Raw genomic sequence first — 27505 nt, 5'->3', positions numbered from 1 at the left:
CTAGAGGTAACAGGGAGACATTGGAGTTTATTGAATGGGAGTGAGTAGAAATATTCAAACCTGCCATTGGGGAAGATCAGTTTTACACAAGGAGTGCTACCTGTTCATATAATTTGCTTGGGGGAATCATTCACAGTTTGTACAATGATTGTTGGTTCATTTCATGGGATAATTATAAAAATGTTCCTATTTATGGAAATCTAGTGCCTATTTTGTTTCCTGCTGCTTGGAATAGGTTATGTGATTATTTCTGAAGGTGAGGAGGGATGAAGAGTTCTAAATGACCTCTCATCCTTTCTGGCTCTGTGTTTCTATGAATAATTAGAGCTGCCATGTTTTTGTTTGATGTCCCTTTCCTTTCTTCTGATAAATTCAGCCCAGAGGTTGAAGAATAGTAGTATATTCTGACATTTGCAAATTCTATTTTTTTCCTCCTTCCAAACCTAAACAAATCCTGACTTAGTAATGTCAAGGAATTAAGCACTCACCCCGTCTTATAAAGGAATGAGTCGGTTCTGTCATCCATCTCTTGTACTGCTAGCCATACCTCTTGATATTCATTACTTACTTGGAATTAATGTGGATTTAGAATCTAATTTCAAAGGATTTCCTAGAGATGCACTTCTTGTGTTTATCAATAATGCAACCTTGGGAAATATTGTTCAGGTAACTCATTTAAAGAAAAAAAAACCACCACAGCAACATTATATTTTGTTGTGTTTTCTTTTAGAGTTCAAACAGTTTTGTCTTATAAATATGTAAATTCACCTTGACTGTTTCAACATCCCCAAAGCATGTTCTAATATCCATGCCCATCTCTCATTCAATCAATATAAAAAGCTTGGTGAGGGTAACCAAGGATAAGGTTCTGCTGGTCGGGTTTCTTTAACCGGGTACTGCCATGTGGGGCCTTAGAAAAGAAAGCTTCTATGTTTGTTACTGTTCAGTGGCAATCAGGAGCCTGCTGTAGGTTCCAGCTTCTAATTTCAATAAGTCAGATGTCTATATCTGAAAAAAAAGACTGAATTAACAAACAGAAGTTAGGCATAGGATGATCAAAATAGTGTCACATCTTTGAAGATAGGAAACCTCAAGAAAGGCAGGAATGACTTGAGAGATATCCCTCTTCTCCACGGTAATCCCAATAACTTGAAAATGGGACACCAAAATAAAAGTCTGAAAATTTGAATTCGAATTCCAACTCTTTCACTTAGTACCCACATTACCTTACAAGCAGTCATTTTCCTTCTCCTTTTTATCACCTCCTACGCCTCAGGAGGGAGAATTATGCTGATCTTTCCTATCCCATCTCTCCTCTATCTTAATCCTTTCTGGGCAACACCAAAGATCTAGCCTTAAAGATGGACTTGATTCCGTTAGAGTATGATTTTCTCTGCACTGGTGAGATTAGGAGGTTCTTCAGAGCCAAGAAAGACTTGGCATTCTCTAATCCTCAAGACACTTATAATCTGATTCATTTTACATTCATTTCAGCCCTAGGTGCTGGAGCTGGGGTGAAGGTAAAATGGAGCTCTGACAGTTATATAGACCAGTCTCTAAAATATGTAATTATGGCCTAGACTCAAAAGATATATGATTCTCCAATATGAAGTGGGGGGGGGAGTGGTCTCATCCTGACTCTCCCCACAATAACCATCACATGACATTTCCAACACAACCATACCTACCCAAATCTGCTAACACTCTCCTACAGCTTCCTTCCTCTACTCTCTAAACTCTAATTATCCCACTTCTGAGCCTGAAGTTGACCCCTAGCATCAGTTATAAGCTAACCAAGTTTCCATAGCAGGAACAGTATAAATATCGGTAAAATTCATCCTTCTCTCACCAAAACCACCTCCATCCCCTCTGACTGTGAAAGGCATCTGTTGGAAGATGAGTAAGAACCCCATTCTGGCTTGTCCTTTTGGGTAGGACAGAGGGAGGCACACAACATGGTCAGTCATGGATGCTTTGATATTGGTATCACAGATTGGCCTCACACAGTTACATTATCTTTCCCCTCTTCCCTGCCAGACCCACCCCCTCTTTAAATTTCCCTATTATTGTCTAGGATGCTACTATCTTTGTAGACATGCCAGTTCATAATTTTAGCATCATCCTATATTCCTCAATCTCTATCATGTCCAATAAACTGTTAAATTTCTTGTTTCTACCTCTACCCTATATGTCACATCTGTCTCCTATCTATTCACTCAGCTATCACTTGTGGTCAGGCCCTCATCACCTTTCACCTGGACTTTTATAACAACTTCCAAATTGGCCTCCCTTCCTCAAGTCTCTCCCCTCTCCAAATCATCCTCCACACAAGTGCGATACAGGACTGACCATAACACTCACCTACTCATTAAACTCTGGTGACTTCCTACTAAATCTAGGATCAAGTATTACTTGGTCCTTATTTTCATCCTTTCAAAATTTCTATTTCATAGAAATTTATATAAATATATACAATTCCACATAATTATAGAATAAATAATTATGAGCATATTAGTAGGTATAAATAATGTATAAATAAATATAATTATATTACAGGCCAATGTTCTTAAAAACAAAAAATGATCAGGGTTTGTGATCAAAAATGTATTTCAAGACCACCAATCTAGTCTGTGGCTTCTTTGCTACACAGAATTGTAGCACTTTACCATGCCATAGAATATAAACCCACTGAGGGAAGGCATATGTTTATAAATTTTTTAGAGTAAAACAAGTTGTAAATGCTTTGCCTAAAATACATAATCAGATAACTGATCTATATTTAAAAGAGTCAGTGGTATTCTCATCTTTTGGTAATAAATATGAGATACTTTCTTTTCAGAAAGATGGGATCAGGCTTTCTTCAAAGAAGAAGTGGGTTGTTTGTTAGTAACACAGTCATCCCTTCCACATTACAGGGATTAGAGGAATGGCACCACCACAATCTGGAAAATCCACATACATTTTTTGGCCCTCCCTTTGTACCAGGGAAGGCTGAATTTTTTCTTTTTCTTTTATGGGGTCTTTACAGTACCTCATTGTAAAATTTAGGTTAAGTATTTGGTCATAGGTTCTATGTCATCTGCTGGCCTTCATGTGTCATCTGTAGCTTCTGCAAAACTGCCCCAAAATTCCCATTTGATTTCTTATGCTGACCTATGCTATATCAAAACCATGATGGGAAAGGTCACTATATGGAACGGATAACTGTACATTTGTCCAGGAATGTGCTAAAGCCAGCCCATATCCACTCAATAGCCATTTTTAAAATTTTCGCTGTGAGCATTTACACCTGAGAAATAGGCAAATGCCACAAATTGGAACTTGATTTATTGTTTTCTTAATTGACTAGACAATAAAATGATGAAGAAAATGTTAATAATGCAAATTAAACTTAAAATATGTTGTGTGGTACCCCCTCCCTCTCCCCTCCAAGACCCGGTTGTTAAGCATTAATCATCATACTCCTCTCTTATGATTGGTTTTTTTTCACATTTGCCTTTTCATCCCCAGCATTTAAAATGGTACCTGACACATGATAGGAATGGGAATGGGCTTAGGACCCTTGATTTCATTGCTATAGGGAATTCCCAGGTAAGGAATGGGATTGACATTTAATAAATGTTGGTTAACTGGTTAATCAATTGATTGATCCTTTCTAACATTTTACAAATGAGTTTGTATTCTGAGCCACTGTTGCCCTTGGCTACCATTTCTCTCTGCTTGGCAAGAAGATTGAATGCTTGTTTGCCAAGGAGGTTTCTAGGCTCTTATGGCCTCTTTTGTGTGATGACCTTTATATCTATTAAAATTTTATAGGAGATGATGACAGCCAAGGTCATTATCTTTGCCATTTATTCATTTTTCACTTTTGTTATGAATGAAGTGCTTTTGAAAAAGCTTAAGCCACTATATAAAAGTAAGGTATCATTTTAACCCATAGTCCAGATTCACTTCTCCTCCCCTCACTTCCAAAATTTTGGGCCCACATGGATCCATACTAATCCTAGGAACAGACTTTAAGAGAAAAATTTACTATTTTTGTCTTATTTCCACCGGAATTACTCCAGGATTTTCTTATTATATTCAGGCATTTTTTGCTCTGGGATTTTCTTAATATATTCAGTCAAGTCTCTATCTGTTTTCCCAAAATTGGTAAATGAAGTTCCTAGCTCCCCCATAAGCACTAAGGATACTAAACACATACCAAGTACAAGGCAACTTTTATTTAGCTCCATACAAATACAGAAGACACAAAGATCCCGTAACAGTCCAAATACAGGTGCAGAAAATACATTTGTTGTTGTTCAGTTGTTTCAGTCATATCTGACTCTATATGATCCCATTTGGGGTTTTCTTGGCAAAATTATGGGAGTGATTTGCATTTTCTTTTCCAGATGATTTTATAGATGAGGAACTGAGGCAAACAAGGTTAAGTGACTTGCCCAGGGTCACACAGCTAGTAAGGCTCTAAGGATGGATTTGAACTCAGATCTTCTGACTTCAGGCCTGGCACTCTATCCACTAAACCACTTGGGTGCCCCATTAAAATATATAAGGCACTCAGATAGCCAACCTGTTCCCACAGTGACAACCCTTTAAACATTCTAGTAAAATTCTTTTCCCTCGAATCCCAGTACTACCCTGTGGTTCATACTCTCCCACACTATCCAAGTAACTCATCATTTTTCTTCCCACCCTGAGTAGTGTTCTGAGATGGAATTATGAAAATGATCCTTTACATTCTCCAAGGAGTATTCTGCATTGGGAAATTCCCTTCCTCCTTTAGAAGATCCAATTTCAGAAATCTCAAATTTAGAAAGTCTCAAACTTGAGACTTTAAAGGAGTTATTACTATTACCTCTCTCTTCTCCCTTCTAATCCTGCTTCCCTTTCATAGTACTTTGCAGAATATATTCAATAAATGCTTGCTGAATAGAATTGAACCTCTGGTATATCCCATTCCTCCCATAAAATGCTCTAGAAGATTTTTAAGGGTCCCTGCAACTAAATATATTGATATCAATATTGATATCTACATCTACATTTGAATCTGTATCTATATCTATACATGTATATATTTTTGTGCATATTATGGATGTTATGAAAAATTTCTCTTCCTGTTATTTGGTAGTACTAATCAGAAGGTCAGTTCTACCATCTTCTAGTTTGGAGGGCTGTGGATTTTGATGGGATTAAAAGGAATAGCAAAAACATCAATTTAATACACATATATTTAATAGGAAATTTAAATTCCTTGAGGGCAAGATCTGTGCCATTTTGTCTTTGTGACCCCAGCATCTTGTGCAAAGTAAATACTAAGTATTTGTAAAATTCATCAAGGTTAGAGTTAACATCAAGATTGAAATAGAAAGTTGGAGAATAACACCCTTTATGAAGATAAGGAAACTGGCACATCTTTGGCTGGTTTTAAAAAGAGAACAATGACTCACTGATAATAAGTAACAGTTCATTGGTAGATAACAAATAAATGGAGGTGAAATTCTCATTGGTCTAAAATTGTGGTGTAATGAAAAAAAGGCTGAACTAAGAAAAATCAGAGAAATTTTTGGCCACCCTCCAGGTGTGCTGATTGCCATCTCTTAGGCCTAAACCCCTCAAGTGAAATGCTAGGTATGTGAAATTCATCAATACATGTGGAAAATTGAACTGTATTAGCATATACCTATACCTACATATTATATATGTATATAAACATCTAAAGAGTACATATTTTAATTATTTTGTTCATTTTAAATATGATTGTATGATCTTTGAAATCACTTCCAACTCTAATATTCTAGTATCTTTTTTATTTTTATGATTTTATGAAGATGGATTTGTTTAGGATGTTTCTGATGATAGGCAATGAATGGATGAGATGACAGAATCATGGAGTCTAGAATTTGAGAGTATGAATGGACCTCACAGGCCATCTAGTCTAACCCATAAATGAATGAATTCCCCAATATGACCATTCAAGGTAACTTTATCCCTGGAATCTGAGTTATCTGGAACTACAGAATTGCTATGTTTAAAATATTGTTTCCATTTTTAAAATATCCTACATATCATATAAAGGTATCAAAATGTATTTTTAAACATTACCTTTTTAAAAAAATAGCTAGTATTTACATAGCATTTTGAAGTTTGTTAAATGCTTGACAAATATCATCTCATTTGATCTTTGCAAGAACCCTAGAAGGCAGATGCTATTATTCTCTTCATTTTACAGATAAGGAAAATGAGGCAGACAGGGGTTAAGTGACTTGCCCAGGGTCTTATAGCAGTGTGTGTTTAAGGCTGGATTTGAACTCGAGTCTTAAAGCCCGCAGGTCTAGGGTTCTAGCCACTGAGATGCTTAACTGCAAAAATGATTAGAAGATTTCAAGCTAAGGAGTTTCCTGTTACAGTACAGGTCAGGCTTGAAAGCCTCTGGTATTCTTCTTCAGGCCGGAAATTTAGGATTATATAACTCTACGACTTGGGTTTTTCTCATTCAGCCCACATCTGTTAGCAAAGTATGGCATATAAATGAAAGTAGTCCTAAAACACTGATTTAAAAAGATCCCTAATCTCCTAAGGTGCTTTTAGTCAGAATCACACAGTTTGAGGCACTTAGTGGCACAGCAAACATCTCATACCTCTTCAACATTCCCTGATGGGCCTTAGCTCTAGAGCCCCCAGCTCTAGAGATGTTAGCAAAAAACAGTTTGTTGATTGCCTGTGCTATGTCAGAATACATGTGAATGTGCCATAGATGTAAAATAATGTTCTCCCTGCCCCCTTCCGTAAACGAAAAAGTACACGTGAACTAGATGACTATATTTATATTTCACTTTACCTTTCTAGGACAAATTTCTTTTCTGTTTCTTCCTACGTTAAAACTGGCTAAAGAAATATTGATTTCTCTTTTTCTTATTATCTACTGCCCTTTGTACACATATGAAAATTTGGGAAGATCTGTGAATGTTATCAATTTTTCTTCCCAAATACGAACATTAGCCACTACTCAATCTATATAGGCCTAAAAAGATTAAAACTTATGAGAACAATATATGTATGTATATATGTGTGTATAAATATATGTGTGTACATACATATGCATATAAATAAACATTGATAGGAATAGGGAGTAGAAATAATTTCCTTGATATAGGGGAATTGTAAATGAAGAGATTCTGTCAACCAGAGCAGATCAGTTAAAGGCACATTCCAACATGAAAGTGTTGACTAGACCTAAGTCCCTGCTGTTAAGTGAAATTCAATGATACTTGCAGAAATATATCTGCATTATTGGGAATTCTTTAGTCCTAGTAGCTTTAATAATGGCAGAGTGATTTTCTTAAAAAAAATAAAGGAATCATCCTTGACAGTGGAAGTTATTATTGTGAAAAGGACAAACAATAGCCTAATTAACTATTACTATCATTATTGCTTTCCTCTGTTAGGTACAATTGTTGCCAGAGTTCTCAATTTAGACAGCCTTTAGTATAGGCACAGATGTATAAGGAGCATGTGCTCATTCTTTCTCTGTTCATCATCATAGTTGTTATATGTATTTGTCAATGAAAAATGTTTATGAAACTGAATTTTTCATTGTCTCTCTCCCTCTTTCTCTCTTTCCTTCTCTCCCTCTGCCTTCTTCTTCCTCTTCTGTAGGAAGTGGTTTCAGATGAAAGGCATCAAGGGGGCCAGCTACTGGAAGAACCAAAGTTGCTGCATTTCAAAGGGAACACCTTTAGTCTTCAGATCTCTGTCCTCGATATCCCCCCTTTCCTTTGGAGAATTAAACCATTTACTGCATGCCAGGTACTTACTTACCAATTGTTTTGTTTAACACAAGCTGTTCCACACTGACCAGCAAAAACATTCACAAAATCTCAACGAAGGTCCCCTTGATCCACCTTGTCCTTGCTCTGCCATGTTATAAAAAGTGTGGGTTTAATCTCAACACGGTCGTGGAAATGTACCAATTTTAGAGACACAACAGGAACAAAACATGTTATAAATTCAGAGGCAGTAGATGCATTTAAAAAGTGCTTGTCAGATAAAACATTTCCCTCCTTCCCTCCTGTTGAAGTTGCTACTCCATTCCAACTCACATGCCAACCTAGCTACTAATGGTGAAATGTTTTGTAATCCATCCATCCATCCATCCATCCATCCATCCATCCATCCATCCATTTCTTTTTCTAGCTTCATTGAAAAGTTGAAGAATACTGATGTAGTCATGAGTCCAAGTCATGACTGTACTGCTTGCTTTGGGTAGAAAACAATAGATATCATGTCAAACCTTTGAAGGATTTGCTATCATGTGAAATAAGCAAGCAAGAAAGGAATGAATCAGAAGTAAAATAAGAGAGAGAAGGCTGTTTTCTAGTCTTGTGCTTCCCAATGAAAACATTAGAGATGTAAATATGTTATTGTTCACTGATATTCACCCTAGATCAGACTCTGAGGAGGGTTTAAGCTATTCAGGATGTACATGGGTTGACTTCATACCATGTTCAAAAACTGTTACTTAGTATGAAACAGTTGCTTAGCATGAAACCCCCCTTGTCACCTGGTGAACATGATAGTAAATATCAAGAAACCTAAAAATGATCATTAAAATCACTGCAAAGTATCAGAGAGCCTGACAGTTACAGATCCTCAAAACAGAGGCAAATGTAACTCGGATGTGTGTGATGTCTCTAGCTGACTTATGTCACACGAGGACCTCTGATCTCTTGGCTCTGCCTGTCACCATTACCTGCATGGCACAGTGGTTTGGCTATGTTTTCACTTTTCGCATCATTTCTATTCCTAAACCATGTACAAGCTATGCCAGCCTGTCAGAATAAAAATGGACTGAACCATGAAGAGAAAACTCTGCCTAGGCTGTGAGATTGAGGAGAAAGGTGAACCCTTCACATTCTGAATGTATCAAATTCAGTACTTCCATATTTGACAGTTTGCTAAATACAAAGTTTATTTTCTGTTTATTTCTATAGACATCATAAATTACTTTGGGGAATTGTCACCTTATCATGAATTCTTAGTGTATTCAAAGCATCAAGAACGAATTTAGCCTAGAATATTTTTTTTAAATGGATCAGCACATTTCCTTTTGGAAAAAATAGTTTTCTATGAATAAATGTCTTATTTGTGGTGTATAAGACCTGGATGTCTCTGTTATCCAGTAAGCATTATTCAGAGTTTCAGCTCCTAATTGAACTTCAGGGTGTTGTTAAAAGAAGTCTTGATAGTCATGCAAATCCTTCTGTATTAATCTTTATGGGTTATAAGGGCCATATGTCACTGGAGCTAATATGAATGAATCAGTCCAAAATAACTATGAAGTTTACTGCTTAGAGATAAAAATTCTGATGAGAGAACCATTACCTTGCAACAGTATTTAAGCAATAATGGAGAGTAGAGATTTTTTTTCTGGTAGGTTCCCTGTTTAAAAAAAAGAAACTAGGAGGATGCAAAAGCTTGCTAATGTTAGAAGACGCATTGGAGGTGCTCAAAGTCAAAAAGTCAGACCCTTGTAAAGCTGCTCCATGTATGTGTACAACCAGAATGGAGAAGTTTGGAGGTTGATAGTGAACAGATATAAATATTTATATTTAAAATCATAGGTATCTGCTTTGGAGGGATGAGACATAGTTTAACTTTCTAAGCACAAGGAGGAATCCCTTGAGATTTTATTTCCACTAAATTTACTTTTCTTGGGTTCTGGCACTCCAACATACTCTTCCTCATTCTCCTCATACTTCTACCCCAGCCCTACAATCTTCAGTTAGTCAATTTCTGTAGGGCCTGGGAAATTTCAGCTTGTGTCAGCCTACATATCATTGTGGCCTTTGTGCCCATGCACTATCTACTTCCAACATTAGAGAATCGCTGAACAACTCCCATAGGGAATCTATGTGCTTATCTGGTTTTAACCTCATTTATACGCAAGTCACTTAGTCTCTCAGTGCCCCTGAAAACTCTCTGAGACTATTAGTTACAAGCAGACCAATCTACTGCAGTGGAGGTTATTTCCATATTAGGTATTCCTCACGTGGATGAAATCAGAGGTCTGATTAAAAAAATATTCAATAATAATGATAATAACAACATCATTCTTAATAACAACTCATATCCTCACATTCATAGTTCCTGAAGGTTTACGAAATCCTTCCTTCAAACCAACGTCGTGAAGAATACAGCATTGCATGTCCACTGGGCAAACTCTATGTGAATGTTGCTGATTTTTTTCTTAAGAGCTTAATTATTAGAAACTGAGCTCATAAAGAAACAGAAACAACAATAAATAACAAAAAAACAAGGATCCTGAAACTCCCATGTGTGTATTAAATAGACATTCCCTTACCTTTCAGCTAATTACTATCACTTATATATTTTAAGTTCACAAACAACTTCGCATATTTTATCTCATTTGAACCTCACAAAATTATTGATGAAGGTATTATAATTATTATTATACCCTTTTACAGCTGAGTAAACTGAGTATCAAAGAGAGTAAATAATTTCCTCATGGTTATGCAACCTAAATGTCAAAAGCTGGATCTAAACTAAGGTCTTTCTTTGGAAGAATAAAGAGTGAGTGAGTGAATAAATGAATAATTAAAAAAACATTGATTGAACACTTAATATGTTTCAAGCACTATGCTAACAACTGGGGATGCAAATGGAAAAGAAAGCGCCTTGTCTCAAGGAACATACATTCAAATAGGGAGACAACACATGTACGAAGTTCATCTATAGAGTAGGTGACAAGGCCTAAACATTATCTGCACATCAGATATGGTGGTAAAGACACATGGTTAGGTCTGGTAGTTTGAAGGGCATAAGTAAGAAGGAACAGAGTAGAATATCAGTTCCTAGGTCAGACATTCACAATCTACTATGTCACATTGCCCCATGCCCACACTCTCCTTTCTTCCCAATCATTAGTGCTCCATACCTTCCATGAGATGCCAAACCTGAATAGTACTTCTTCCAAAAATAGTCTAGCTTCCCTAAATAGAGTCTGGGATCCTAACAAAGCTACCAGCTAGAAGAATGCTGAGAAAACAAGTTTACTCCCATTGTCACTACTCAGTCATCCAAAGATGGAATCCAAAGGAATCCAAAGATGTCCATAGAAACAAACAGTGCTGCTGTGTGCTTGGAAAATCTCCAGGTCAGGAAAGCTGAGCAGGTTTGAAGAATGGGAGGCCAGGCAACTTTAGAGCTGGTAGAATGTTTACATAGTAACCCCTTGGGGCAGAGTACATGATTATTCAAGCTCTTAAAGAGAGAATGAAAATACTGAAGGTTCCTAGGATCTTATGATTTGCATCTAGGAAGAAGTTTAGATTTCACCTAGCCTTGAATTCACAAAATCATAGAATTTAGAACTGGAAGAAATTTTAGGACAACCCATGTACAAAAATATTCTATGTTACAACACACCTATCGTGAGATCATATAGCCTCACATCAAATGCCTCCAATGTGGGGGAAACCAACTTTTCTCAAGAAGACCCACTGAACTTTTAGATAGCTCTAATGTTTAGAACATTTTACCTAACATTAGCTTAAATCTGACTCTGCCATCTCTGCCCATTGTTCCTATAGTTTTGCCCTCTGGGACCAAACATAACAAGTGTAATGCCCTGTCAAGTACTTGATGAAGCTTTTGGGTCTCTTTCACCCCTTCTTTGGTCTCCTATTCTCCAGGCTAAACATATTTATTTCCCTCAACCAGTCCTCACATGCCATAGCTAAGAAACCCTTCACCAATTTACTCTCCAAGTAGTATATTTGGATGTTGTCCAGTTTATTAATGTCCTTTGCAAAATAGGAATAGCTCTGAACAAAATACATAAAATGTGTTCTTACCAGAGTAATGTAAAATGAGATGATCACTCTCTCATGCCTAGAAGCTAAACCTCACTTAATGAAGCCTACATTAATGATTTTTAGCTTCCATATCACATTACTGACTCATATTAAACTTTTAGTCTGCCAAAAATTCATTAAATTTTTGAACAAACTACAGCCCAACTATGTATTCTCCATCAATACCTGTATTTTTTTTAATTCCAAGAGTGAGATTTTCTCCCTTTTGGATTTTATCTTATTAGATTCAGCCCAGTGCTCCAGCCTAAGATGTTTTTGTATCCTAGCCATCTCATCCAGTGTGTTAGATATTCCTCCCACCTTTGTATTATCTGCAAAGTTAATGAATATTTATTCTAGTCATTAATAAAAAGGTCAAACAGCACAGGGCCAAGAACAGATCCCATGTCACTGCACTGGAGAGTCCTTGCCAAGTTGACATTGGACCAGTAACATCTCCTCTTTGAGTCCAAATATTCAACCAGTTTCAAATCCGTTTAGTCTGGTCCATATCTCTCCATCTTTTTCACAAGCATAGTGTGAGGTATTTTATCAAATGCTTTACTAAAGCCTAGGAACATGATATTTTCAGTATTTGCCTGACCTTTACTGACTTTCAAAAAATGAAATAAGATAGTCTGGCATTACCCACCCTTGATACAACCATGCTTGCTTTATCCTCTATTACCTGTCACTGCTTCCATATTGTTTTATTGTTGTTCAGTCTTTTCAGTTGTGTCCAACTCTGCATAATCCCATTTGGGGTTTTCTTGGCAAAGTTACTGAAATGGCTTGCCATTTATTTCTACAGCTCATTTCACAGATAAGGAAACTGAGGCAAACAGGGTTAAGTGACTTGCCCAGGGTCACACAGCTAGTAAGTGTTTGAGGCTGGATTTGAACTCAGGTCTTCCTGATTCTAGGCCCAGTGCTCTAACCATTGCATCACCTAACTGCTCTCCATTTTCTTTCTTTTTCATAGGCACACACACACACACACACACACACACACACGTATATTTGAAAAGAAAAATATATTAGTTGGTGAGTAATCAGTGTATTCATACCAGTTACTTGATATAATTCCTATTTTTCCTCTTCATTGGAGTTTCTTTTATGTCTTGAAAACATCATTTTTCTGAGTTACTCATCCCTCCTGAGCAGGCTTCCTCTGGAGAATTTTAATCCATGGAAGCATACTGATCCATCTAATAATGGTCAGAACAATTGAAATTTCCTTTCTCAACACCTAAGGTACATGCCAAACAAATTAGCTTTCCTGTTTATCTCTATTACAAATTCTAGGAGGAAATTGTCACTTATGCTTGATTCTGTTCTCTCTCCAATGCCTCATCTTTTCTACCCCAGCAAAAATAACAAAAATGCAGTATAAAATTCCCTCTTGTTAGTTCTTCTACCTTAAAGAGGATAGGATTATCATTAGGGCAAGTAAAACAATTTTTTGCTGTTATGGATTTTTCCAGAGTATATTCTAGCATATGTCTGGATAACTGAAGTTTCTTATCATTACTATACCACACCTCTGTGCCAGGCTTGTGGTCTATTTTCCAAACTCATTATCTGTTTCTTCTTTCTCACCAAGTGGTCCATAGTTCAAAGCAGTAACAAACTAGCTCCTATTTCTCTCATCACTGATCTTTGTCCAAATTTGTTTTTCCCATACATTTACTCCTCTAGTTTTTAAATTTCCTCCCATGAGTTTACTTTCTCATTATAATATTACCATGCCCCCCCCTTTTGCCTATTTCTCTTTATTAAGTTATGCCTATACAGAGCCATATTCCAGGCCTAGTTTTATTCTACCAACTCTCACTGATACCTATAAGCTCAAATTAATCAATAATTCCTGTATTTTTAGGTTCTACTTACTTTTGCTTGTTTCCTAAACACTGGGACCCTGTCTATATGTACTTGCCAAGAAAAGGTCATGGATTATAAATAATGCTCCTGAGAAAATGCCATTTCATCATTCTATTTTCATCTCTCTAATTATCCAGACCCACCAGAAATAGAAATATTACTACCCTTCAGTTAATTGATCAATAAACATTTACTAAGTGCCTACTATGTGCCAGGTGTTATGCTAAGTTCTGAGAATACAAAAGGAAGCCAAAAACAGTCCCTACTCTCAAAGGCCTCACCATCTAATGGGGGAGAACAAAAACAAATCTATACAAACAAGGTACATACAGGATAAATAGGAAATAATTAAGAGAGGGAAGGCCAAAAGTCAGAAACCTCCTCTGGAAGGCTAGTCTCAGCAGACTTTCTGGAACCTTATATCTACTTTAGTCATATTTCACTTGATCCCTTGTTGAAGGGGGATAACAGGGTCATGTAGTGAAGAGAATCTGTTATACATAATGTACAATAAAATATTTTCAAAATATGTATTAAGCCAGCAAAATTCAAAGCCAGGCTGTCACCTCACTAGGAAAAAGCAGCTGTCTTTTCCAGCATGCTCTGCATCTTAGAGAACCCAGTGCCTGTCTCCTGCTAAGAGATGATTTACATTCTCTCCATCTGCTAGGAACCTAATTATAATGGGAATCAAAATGAAAACATTTCCGGAACACTTTAAACACCCATAACTTTGCCACACTTTGTCCTCCCTTATTACTTTCTACATATTTCCTTTCAGTTCAATGAACTTCTTTTTTTTCTGTTTTTTTTTTTTAATTTTTAAATAAATGAAAGCAAAGATGATTGCCCTGGAAAAACACTCATCACAGCGGCTCTAATTGTATTATTTGTTAATGTTTTGTTTATCGCTATTGGCAGCTGCTACTTCAGTCAACAATAAAGAAAATTCCTTAGATACTATCTTAAAATAGGATATTCAAAATGTTTTGATTTTGTAGAGAAAGAAGGAAGGCAAAAGAGAGGGCACTAAAAATAGAGAATGCACTAGAAGAGAAAGAGCACTAAAAATTGGAAGAAACTGGATACATCTCATGAGTGAATCCTTGAAGAAGCTTAATTTGAACATTCTATGGGCCAGAAGTGAGGAGGAAGTACATTCTTAGGTATGGTGTGTGGGATAGCCTGTGCAAGGCCCAGACAGGAAAATGAGATTGGTTTTCACAGGGTCAGTAAGCGGGCCAATTGGTTCAAATTGACAGTGTGTAAAGCAGAGTAATATTCACTAGCCAGGAGAGATAGAAGGCAGAGTGATTGTGAAGGGCTTTCAATAGCAAACATGAGTTTTTTTCTCATTATTCTAAAAGTAGGAGAAACTTACCAGAAAGTGTTGAGCAAGGGAGTGACATGGTCAGACCTATGCCTTAGTAACATCATTTTTTTTGTATTTTTATTTTTTTAATTTAATTTAATTTATGAAATCAAACAAGCATTTCCATAGCATAGTAGAATAATAAAAAAATCGTTGCACATGAAACTGCAAATCTATTAAGTACAACTTGCTATTCGTTTTAAATATATAATAAAATTATAATATAAATTTCTTTTTTTCCTTTTTTTCTTCCCTCCCCCGCCACCCTAGAGATGGCTACTGTTAGACACACACACACACACACACACACACACACACATGAATATATACGTAAGCTCATTTCATATATAGTTATATTTATCAGTCCTTTCCCTGAATGCAGATAACATCTTCTTTCATAGGGTCATTTTAGTTAATTTGGGTATTTATAATAGCCAAAATGACTAAATAGCTCAAAGTTATTCTTAAAACAATATTGCTGTTACTGTATACAGTGTTCTCTTGATTCTGCTCATTTCACTCTTCGTTATTTCGTGCGAATCCTTCTGTGTTTTTCTAATGTTATCGAGCTCATCATTTCTTATAGCACAGGAGTATTCCATCCCAACCACCCACCACAATGTGTCCATTCTGTAATTGATGTACATCCTTGAAATTTACAATTCTCTGCCAGCACAAAGAGAGCTACCATAAATATTTTAGAACATAGCCAAGTAGAGAATGGGTAGAAGAGGGAAGAGACAAGATGCAAAAAGACCGATTAGGATGCTATCACAGTGGTCTAGGTGAGGTGTGATATGAACTTCTTATAGGATAGGTATGGGGTGAATGGATGAAAAGGGGCATATGTGAAAAATGGTAGGTAGAAACAACAAGACTTCGCACCTTTTGGAGATATGAGGTGTGAAAGAGAGGGAATATTAGCACAGAATAACTCATGGCATTCTGTAAAAATGTAGTTTTGGTGGTGCCCTCAACAGAATTAAGGAACCTGGGAAGAAGCAGGACAGGGGGAGGGGTTGGGAGGTAAAAATGAATTCTGCTTTGGATACTCAGAGCTTAAGGTATCTACAAGACATTCAAGGACTGTGGCTCAAAAGAAACTAGGGCTGATATCCCTGAAGACCAGACTCAAGAGTCTAGATTTGATATGATAGGCAATAAGTTAACCATGATAGGCTTGTGAAGAGAGGAGTAAAGTGATTTTAAAATGGTGATTGGAGAGTCTTAAGAGCTGTTGACCAGAAGACACTAAAGGCAGGATGACTAGTGACAAGGATTCATGCATGAGTCAAGGTGGTGATGGCTAAAAGCAAGACATAGATAGTGATAGCCATAAATATAAAGATAGATTGCAAAGACATTGGGAGTGACTGGATTTAGATTTGGAAGAGGGAAAACCAAAAAAGGACCATTGAGAAGAAAATTAGAAAGGAATTACAAAATGGAGAGATGAAGAGTCAGTTTCTTGAAAATTTCAGCTATAAATGTTGGCAAGACCCACAAGGGAAGTCGTTGGTGACAAGTAGAGATATAATACTGAACAGTTATTGATAGAGTGTTTAAGTGATTTCTATATACTAGGCAATGTGCCATGTCCTGGGGATTCAAATAAAAACTAACAAGACAACCCCTACCCTTAAGGAGCTTGCATTCTACTAGGAGAAGACAACACCTAAAGGGGTGATGGAAAGGGGAGACATAATGAGGAAATGTTAAGAAAATGTTAAGGCCTGGACCCCATCAAGATAAGGCAAAAGCTCATTTATCAGAGTTAGGGGATCCAGGGGCAGAATCCATGTTTTCAGTGGATGGGAGATCAGGATGGTGGTCAAAGAACAGGAGGTATGGTGTGGAGATGGCCTCAGTGTATGTAAGAGATGACAACTGGACATATATGTTTAGGCCTTGTTCACATAAAGGTGGTAGTTGAAAATATAGGAGCATATGAGGTGGAACAAGAGAAGAAAACAGCAATTAGACTTAAAAGGATATCCATATTTCACAGCTATCTTGACAACAGAAAGCTGAAATGACTGACTTGCCATGTTTTTTTTTCTCCTTCCTAGTTTTGTGTGTTTATTTATGTTTGTCTCATTTAAGAGGGTGATAGAAAGAGAAGCAAAATAAGAGATATATAAATCATTTGAAAGAGATAAAATGGGATAAAGGCAGAGATAACCGAGGGCTTGACCACACCTCTCAACAAAACATACGGTATGATGGAAAGAGTCCTAGTTCTGGAATTCAATAGTGTGGTTTGGAATCATTGCTGCACAATTTACTGTTTGTGTATTCTCAGACAAATCACCTCCCCTCTCTAGGTCTCAGTTTCCTTCTGACATTATTCCTGTAGTACTCTACCCTGGTATTCCATTGGCCCTCCTCATTTCCATTTTATCAGGGAGCTTTCTATGCATCCACTTCAGTGTCTTTAGACAATTTCACTTTATCCTCCTTATGTAAATGGTTGTTCTTTGTGCCTCAGAATTTTGTTCTTCAGAGTTCCCCATCCTGCCTGGAATAACTTTCTCTTTAGAATCATGGGATCCTACCTGTCTTTTTTCCAAACCCTTTGAAATCTGCTCTTCCAAATACTAGTGGGCATGCTAGACTATGCATAGCTTTCTGCTCTTCTATCACAGATCTTAACATGGAAAGCGATTCTATAAAACCAAGTAAGGAGGAGTGGGGATGGGGAGGTGGCTTGTTTCAATGTGTGAAAGAAGAACAGAGTCCTGAAATCATTGTTAGGCTCATCTCTGGGCCCAGTCCAATTGGTTCTAATTGTTTTCAAGGATGGGGGATGGTGCCATCCTGGGTGAGCTTTTAAAGTAGTTTATTTTCCTCATTTTCCAATGAGTGATTATTCTCTAAGCACTGTCGGGAAGAGTGTGAGGAAGAGAAGGATGAGTTGAGCGATTTTGCATTGTTGGATAAAACTGGAGTGGCAAAAAGAGCCCACTGTGTCTATGTTTGTATCTGTTCTGCATGAACATGTGTAAGTGTGAGTTTCTGTTGCCTACTAGTGTATCTTTATAAAAGCCATTTTTGTTGTTGTGCCACCTGTGAGTTGGTATTAGTTGTTAATGATATACATGGTATAGTGGTGGTCTATATACAATACATGTATGAGATCATTGAATTCATAGCTAGAAGGGCCTTACAAATCATCCTATGTGGGCCTCTAATTTGACAGAAGAGTAAACTGAGGTCCAAAGATATATTGTTAGAGCACACAGATAGCAAGTATTAGAGCCAAGATTTGAACTCAATTCCTTTGATGGCAGATCCAATTATCTTTCCACCACTTCCTTTTGTTTTGAAGTGAACAGGGGGGCAGATGAGGAATGCAATGGCACCCCAGGCTCAGGAATCCATACTCTTAGTCCTGGGAAAGGGGCTCTTATAGTCCTCAAAAAAGGAAGCATTTATGTAATAGATAAAGGTGATTTATTATGGAGGGCATTCTTCATAATCATTTGTGCCACAGAGTGAAGCTCAAGCTTACGGTAGCCTTGGTATACTAGTATTATCAATTGGAATTGACATTAATTAGTTTTGTGCTACTTGGCATATACTGGAACATTATTTCAAAAACATTTCCATCGAAGGCATGTATGCAATTATCTTTGCTGCCATCATTATTACTGGTGCCATCATTTTTCCTGTTCTTTGCTCACATCGGATGGGTCCATATGTCATTCCCCTCTTCTTTTTTTATCATGTCTGCAGGAAGTCCCATTTTCTCGGGTGTGGTGCAGTAACCGACAGCCCCTGCACTGTGCCTTCTCCCTGGAGCGCTACACTCCCACCACCACCCAGCTCTCCTGCAAGATTTGCATCCGGCAGCTCAAAGGCCATGAACAGATCCTCCAAGTGCAGACATCCATCCTAGAGGTAAGTTGTTGGCCACCATAGTGTCATCTGAGGACTACTGCTATTTAAAATAATAAAGGTGGAGATGATGAGGGTAGAAAGGGAATAAGCATTTATTTAGCGCTCTGCCCTATGCACTGCGCTAAATGCTTTTTCCAAATATTATCTCATTTGATCTTAACCACCCTATGACGTTGGTGTTATCTTTATTACCATCTTACAGTTGAGGAAACTGAGGCAAGTAGCGATTGACTGACTTGCCTGGGGTTACACAGTAACAATGACAACAACATTAATAATAGAGAAATGAATAGAGGCTGGACCTGATATAGAGAAACTCTCAAGTGAAGAAACCTCTTCACCCAATGCAATTTGGTACCTCTTCTCTGCAATTTATGTGGAATCTTAGAAGAGTTTGCCTTGAGCACTAAGAATTTAAATGATCACCCAGGGTCACACAACTGTGTGTCAGAATCAGGACTTGAGCCTAGGGATGGTTTTGGGGCCAGCTCTCTGTCCTCTATATCTATAATCACAACAACAACATTCTATACTTGCGTGACTTTTTGCTATCAACAAAACAGGGACACATTCATTATATCATTTCAATCTTACGTCAAACCTTTGGGGTCAGACAGGATATAATACTCATTTTACAAAAGGTTAAGTGACAGATAAGGAGGCAGAGGCTGAGATGTTAAGGGACTTATCCAAAATAACACAGCCAATATGTAATGGTGATAATACTAGCATTTAGATGGTAGTAGAGGTTTGTAAAGCGCTTTACATATATTTTCTCACTTGATCTTCTCCACTACTCTGTGAAGTAAATGCTATTACTATTCACATTCTGCAGATGAGGAAACTGAGGCTGAGGGAAATTCAATTATTTGCCATAAGTAGAAGTCGAAGGCAGTATTTGAACCCAGGTTTTCCTGATTCCAAGTACACCACTTAACTGCGTTAGATGATGGAGCCAAGACTCTAGCTCTGATCTTTTGATGTTTCTCCAGTATAGATTCACCCCAAGAAATAGATGAAGTCTTTTAGTTGTAGACCTTGGTTTATAAGATCAACATAACAATAATGTTTCCAAGATGTAGCATAGGATAAAGTACCAGATTTAGAGTTAAGAGACCTGGGTTTGAATGCCACCTTTGGCTCTTAGAAGCTGTGAGTCTCTGGGCATATCACTTTAACCTGCCTCTCAGATCTCCAGTTCTGTCATCTGTAAAACTGGAATGTTATTCATGTTATCTGTTTCATAGGCTTGTAAGGATATAAAAATGATAGCTATTATGGAGGCAATTCTTCCAGAATGGCAACAGGAGGTATTATGCTAGGATTAAACAAACTATGTTTAGGATATTCTCTGGCCCGTCAAGACAGAGCTATATTTTGACTTACCCTACTCTAGATTATAAGAAACCCTGATTTGGATTTGTCAGAATGGTTAAACCACATTAATATGTATAGTCCATTGTCAATAGGAGGCTACTATTAATTAGTTAAGTCCTATGTTTCTATTTAACCATTAAGTACATAGTTAATAGTCAATGTTCAATAAATATGTATTAAGTGCCTATAGGCTATGTGCCAGGCACTGTGGCTAAGCACTAAGGCAAAATATAGCCCCTCTTCCCAAGGAAATCACAATATAATGGGGGAAGATACCACATAAAAAAAGCTTAAAATATAGCTAGGAACATGATGAAAACCTGCAAGGCATTATAGGGGAGATGATGAGATCACTACACTGGACCCCCTTCTTAAATGGAGGCTCTCAGAGCAGCACTCTGAGATAAGGGTCTACCACCCTTTCCAATCAGATAGAGGGAGGGAGTCCCAGGACCAGGAGATATTGAAGAGGAGTGAGTTTCAGAGTTGATTCAATCTTTCTGAAAGATAAATTATCAGAGACAATGGATGGTAAAGAGATCAGTTGAGTGGGACATGTAACCTTGCTGTTTCACTCACTGTTTCACTCACTGATCAGTCATCTCTTGTTTGGTGGTACTTAATCCTAAGATAATTTTTATACTAAATACTGGAGCATTTTCCGAAGGGCCATTTCTCCAAACCAATGGCTATCTCAAGTGGCATGTCTTTACTGAATTTGCATTTATTACATTCAATTAGTACAAGGCACCTTCTTGGGAAAGAGGAATCAATGGTAGAGCTAGAGTCATAAGAGGGAGATTACGATTTTTTTTTTGCTTGAACAGTCATGGACTATTTAGCACAATGAATTTCAAAGTAAAATATAAATTGTAGAAAATGTGAAAAACGTCATGAAAAGGAAAAGCTAGGAAAAACAGCCTTTCAGAAGGGTGGAAAGGCAGAGAACAGCACAATGCTGGTTCTCTCCAATGCAAATTACCCTTAATGTTGGTTAAGAGGTTGACAAAAGAATTCCAGGTAGAGGGTTTCTAAGGGCACCCTGGCTTTGCAGGTAGCAACTTCAGCTTTTGCAGAATATTAATGCTAAGGGAAATTGTGTTAGGATTTTAAAATCTTATACAGTTGGTTCTCAACATCATTGAACTCTTGTAGTTCAAGGGGAAAAAATAAGCTGATGGATTTTTTTTTCTATAACATCAGCTTAACTTCAAGCATTAACCATGTCCAATTTATTTGTGACAGGGGTCTGAAAGGTTTCCATGATAGTAGAATCTTGTGGAAACTTGTCAGACCTTAGAGACAATTTTGGGGCCTGATGTATTATAAAACACTTAGAGTTTTAGGATCTGGATTCAAATACTTGCTCTACAACTTTTCAGTAGTTTTTCAGTCATGTCTGACCCTTTGTGACCCCATTTCTTGACAAACATACTGGAATGGTTTGCCATTTCCTTTTCCAGCTCGTTCTACAGATGAAGAACTGAGGCAAAGAGGGGTGCCCATGGTCACACAGTTAGTAAGTGTCTGAGGCCAGATTTGCACTCAGGAAGAGTCTTCCTGACTCCAGACTCAGCCGCTCTGCCTCCTGGACCATCTCCAGTTGTCCTGACCACAGGCCCCAGATGACTCCAGAGGAGAAAGTGAGGCTGGTGACTTTGCCTAGCCCTCCTCCACTCTAATTCACTTTTATGTCATGGCATCACCTCCCTGATGTCATGGTCCTCTTCCTATTTATCCTTAGACCAGTTAACTAGTTTGGGGAGCGACTGTCTTTTGCCTCTTTTTGTATCCCTAGCACTTACCAGTGCCTGGAACATAAAAGATGCTTCACAATCTTTTATTGATTGATTGATTCTGATTTCACTTTCCTTATCTCCTAAAATGAGGTTAGATAACCTCCAAGGTTCCTTTCAAATCTAAATCCACAAACTTGTGAGCCAGTGTTAATGTGTTATTTTAAGGAGATGTTGGGCCAGATTCCTCCATAAACCTTTCCCTTTTAGAAACTGTATTTATTTATTTTTTTTCAGGTAGGTAGGATGTCAATGATTGATGGCATCAGCCCCTTATATAATGATAGAATGTATTGCATTGTTTCTATCAAGTAGAGAGATTTGATCTATTACATTGTGTTAGTCCTTTATACATGTTTTAAATGCTGTACCTGTTAGCAAAATGGCACCCCTACTGGGCAATACAGACACTCTGTCTTCATATGTATAAAAAATTCCTATAAAAGGAGTATTTTGTACAAGTCTATGGAAGACAAAGTAAGAAGGAATAGGTTTAAACTAAAGCAGGAGGGGTTTAGGTTGAACCAACATGACAATCACAGCCAAGGTAAGCAAATACTTCCGTATCTGCTGTGTATAGACCATTGTGATCACATCATGGGATCCTAGATTTAGAAATGGAAGGGATTGTAGAGGCCATCTGGCCATCTTTAGAGGCCTCCTTTTTGGAAGAGAGGATACTTAGAATCAGGGAAGTCATTGTCACCTGAGGTCATGCAGATGGCAAATGACAATAGTAGGGTGCTGGGGGAGAGAAAGCTGACCTAGGTGGATGTAGAGCTGAGAAGAATTTCAGAGGTCTAGGCCAACCTCCTTATTCTATCAATGAGGAAGCAGGCCCAGAAACTGAAATGTTTTGTCCAAGGTCACATATAAATATCAGAACCAGGAGCCAAATTTAGGTCTTTTGACTCCAAAGGTATTACTCTTTTTCTTAAACCATACTACAATCTAGAATTTGGGGAAAAACAAACAAACAAAAAAACACATACTCAAACAATGCACAGTAATAGATAGTACATAAGAGAATGTGCTGTAACCACAACCACACTGGCACAAGCAGGATGGCTGCTAGCACAGGTTCTTAGATCTGCTTTACTAGGGAAGATAGCTGTTTAAAGGGGTCAACAATCTTACTTTAATTAAACATATATATATGTATGTATATACATACATATATGTACATACAGACACACACACACATATATATAGATATATATATAGAGAGAGAGATACAGATATAGACATATATATCTATATCTATATCTATATAGATAGATAGATAGATAGATAGATATCATTCACTTAGTTCAGGGGAAAAGTCAGCCCTGAACTTCAGAGAAAATGCAAACAGAGATTACAGAGCATAAATTACAAGCAGAGAATATAGCACAGATCAACAGACAGATCCAAACTGTCTGACTAAGGCAATACATACATAGTTTCCAGAGAGAGTAGCACTAACATCTGGGTTTTCAAAATGGGGTGGAGGGGAGGGGGCTTCTTAATGGCTACCCAGAGTCTTGTCTGGCCAAATCACAGGAACATTCTTCTGATGAGTGAGCCCCCAAAGCAAAACCTCACCTCAGAGTAAGCATACCCTTCTCAGAGCCAGAGGGCATCACAATTCTCCTGACTCAGTTCCTAATTAGAAATTAGCAAAAGGTATGAGCCTTCCTATAAGCAAGCTTCCCCCTAAGGCAAGTCCCTCCCCCAATGGGCTCCATGGGAGGCCTATTAATAGTCAGAGAAGATCTTCAAATCCCCTTAACATTACAGGTGCAAAACAAAATATTTTGATGTCCAAAGGCAGAATAGCCATAAGCATCTGGGTTGATCTGGGAAGGCATAAAAGGATGATGAATATCCTTGTGATAATTTAGTGAAATGACATTAAAGACAATGCATTCCCATCTAGCTTGTTGCTTATAGTTATCCCTTCCACATCATGATTTCCCTATCAAGATTTTGATATGTCATGGGTCATAAGAAATTAAATAGGAATTTGGGGGGAGTTTTGCAGAAACCACAGCTGACACATGAAGGCCAGCAGATGACACAGAAAAAGTATAGTAACTCAGAAATACATAAAATATAAGTATACTATTGTATAATATCAACCCAAATTTTATAATAAGGTACTGCAAACACCCCATAAAAGAAAAAGAAAAAAAATTCAGACTTCTCTGGTATGAAGGGAGGGCCAAAAAGTTTTACATGGATTTTCCAGATTATGGGGGGGGCTGGGCCCCTAATCCCCTTGATGGGGAAAAGATAATTGTATATATATTGTCTCCCCAGTTATAACGTGAGCTCCTTGAGAGCAGGGACTGTCTTGCTTTTCTATTTTTACACCTAGTGCTTTGCACGTGGTAGGTGCTTAAGAAATGATTTTTCATTCATTCATAATAATGTGATAAACCATGATCCTTAGAGAGTTCCATCTCTATATGTCTTCTGGAAAAGAATAGACAACTCTCCTAGATTTAGATGTTGACCTACCTGAAGGAAGGGGCCTATATCATATAGTCTCTCAGGGTCCATTCCATGCTATGATCATTTGACAGTAAGTGAATATGTATGCTCATAGATAAAAACTGCTTGCCTTCCTCCCTCATCCCTCAGCAAAACCAAGAAGAATTAAGGGATTATTTTCTCCAAACCTTTAATAAATAGTTTGAACAAAAAGACAAAGCAAAACTAGGATCTCTAAATAAGTCCCTAAGCCGAGGAGAAAGCAGACCTGTATGTGGAACTCTTCCTCTGCCACCTTCTCTTCCTGGCTATTGAGATGGCATTAAATGGTTCACTTGTTAGAGGGCATCACTCGCTTTTGAGAACCCTAGGTCATCAGCAATTTTTCATGAAGACCTGGGCAGTGATATATCACATTTACTATTTTACCTGCCATCCCCTGTAGGGCAAGAACAATGTGGAACCGAGGTTTCTGAAGCTCTCCAAACAATACCAACAGTGAACATGAGGGAAAGGATAAGAATGAGGATAATATGATGATTTACAATTCTGTAGTTCTTTAACATTTACAATGCACTTTCCCTAAAATACTTTATGATTTGCTTTACATTTTATGGATGAGAAAAGTGAAATTTAGAGAGATGGAGTGACTTCTCCATAATAAAATAAATTCGTTGTTGTTTGTCCTTTGTTTCCAAAGAGGACCAATGATATCACGGGTGATGTCTTGACAGGTGTGTGAATTGGATTTAAGTGAGGTAGAGTAGCACAAAGTTGTCAGCCTCACTTGCTCTTCCTAAGTCATCAAAGTCTAGTGACAAACAAAAGTCAAGATGATTGGTGATGGCGCAGGATGCAGTAGCTGACCTTGGCATCTTCAGTGTCTGAGAAAGTTCTAAGTGCTCTACGGTGTCTATTTCAGTCACCATCATGACTATTGGAACAAATTGTTTTCATCTGTTTATTTGGCTGGGGGAAGCCTTTACATGCTTGGGGTAGATACCCTTTTCACTCACTGATGGTTTGGAGGCCTGTCGGTTGCCCTCCACCTGATTTAGGCCATCTGCTGAGGAGGTTTATTGGGGTGTGGCCACTTCTCATGATACAGTTTGGAGCCACAGAAAGATGGAATAAATAAAAAAGTGTCAGAGCCCAGACTCCAGTCCATGTCTTCTAATACCTAATCCTGTCCTTCCAGACATTTCTTTTTCTATTCCAAAATGAGAACTCAAGCTTTCTTGGCTTAAAGTACAAATGTTATAGTTCCATTAGTTGCCCTAGCTTCTGTGGTCCACAGATTCAACAGTAAGACAAGAAGAATAAAAGATTTGCTTTGTCAGGTCATAGTTACACAAACCACAAATATCAATTTTCTATTATCTCCCATTTAAATAAATTTGGTAAATTAAGTAATTTAGTTCCTCATGGTCTACCCCATATCCACTATCACCTTCCACCCTGGAAAATGAAATGATTTTCAAGGGAAACCTACCATTCCCCTTGCCTTCATACTTTAATATTCTTTCACAAATAGAAAAAGAATTTGATCTGTGTTTTAAAAAGTAAGATTAGTATCAGACCAGCTTTAGAACTTTCATTATCAGCTGGTGTCCCTGAAATATAAATGCCTTGTTGGCCTAGGAAAGCTGATTGAGTTGACCAAGGACTACTGGTGAATGATACCTTTCAGAGTTACCAATGACACTTAGCATTATAGATGGTAAACCAAAGCCAAGGAATTTTTCTAATGCTGTAGAGAAAAGGGAGGCATCTCTAAGCATTTTCTTTCATCTTCACTCTTCAATAAAATACTGCAGTAGAATCATCTTTTGGGGAAAAGAAGTTTAAATGGGAATTTTACACGTCACAATTTTCCCTTCAAGCAGATTCAATCATGTGGCAAGTTTTCTTATCCCATCTCCAAAGGTGATGGAAGTAGGGGGATAATTTGACAAAATAGACTGAATACTTGGAATTCCTCATTGCTTTACAATTCCCTCAGCTAACCAGGTAGCAACTGCTTATCTCAAATGTGCAGGGCATGAAATCTACTCTTTCCTCTGCATATTTAATTTAAACAATCAGAAAATGTGATGTATCTACAGGATTCTTATTACCTGGTCCAGATGCTTTTTGGAATACATCATAAATGTTATATAAAGTGACTGGTGGCATCTCCATCCTTGTGCAATGAACTGATTTAAAATAGGAAAGTTTCTAAGTGAAAGGAGGAAGGAAGGCCACCCATCAAACTGCCATTAAAAGTCAGAAACTTTCTCTTTTTCGTGCTCTTGGAATCCATATTTATACATTTTAAAATGCTCATTTATTGTCATTCATTCACTTGCAATCCAGCCTACTTTGTTCAGTTGCTACTACTGTTAATTGACAAGGTACCCAGGACCACGCTATCCTGGATGGGGGGTGGAGGTGGGGCAAACTTCTGCTCACAGTAGAGCTTTAGCAGTCAAGGTTTAGGGTTTTTTTTAATAAGTGCCATAAGAAGAGTAAACTTCTGATGCCTTTCAGAAGCATTTAAAGAAATCCTTAATCAAAATATCTGTGCCACATACACATGACAAATGCCATGCATACCTAATTCTTTTCACCTCCATAGAACTTGGCAGAGCCTGAGTTCTTAACTGCCAATATTTCATTGAATCAATATTTTAGATCTATAAGGGACTTGAGGAATAATATAGCTTATCACCCTTCATTTGATGTTTATAATTATTAGGAAGGTCTTTCATATATTGAGCCCTCTCAAAAGGACACAAACCATATGGACCTCTGTAAGAAATGGGACCATCAAAGGACATCATCATGTC

The 27505-nt window shown here is 37.6% G+C and overlaps 1 protein-coding gene across 1 annotated transcript in view; it reads left to right on the top strand.

Annotated features, from left to right (window-relative positions):
* UNC5D (unc-5 netrin receptor D) overlaps positions 1–27505 on the top strand; it is a 368330-nt gene that overhangs the window by 314360 nt on the left and 26465 nt on the right. The window contains exons 14-15 of the mRNA XM_036750002.1: positions 7660–7809; positions 18865–19029. Of these exons, the coding sequence (XP_036605897.1) occupies positions 7660–7809; positions 18865–19029 (315 nt within the window). The remainder of the gene's footprint in view (positions 1–7659; positions 7810–18864; positions 19030–27505) is intronic.

The sequence above is a fragment of the Trichosurus vulpecula genome, chromosome 3, assembly GCF_011100635.1.
Source record: "Trichosurus vulpecula isolate mTriVul1 chromosome 3, mTriVul1.pri, whole genome shotgun sequence".
Lineage (NCBI taxonomy): Eukaryota > Metazoa > Chordata > Mammalia > Diprotodontia > Phalangeridae > Trichosurus > Trichosurus vulpecula.
Note: the sequence above shows the minus strand (reverse complement) of the source record. Positions and strands in the feature narration are given on the sequence as shown.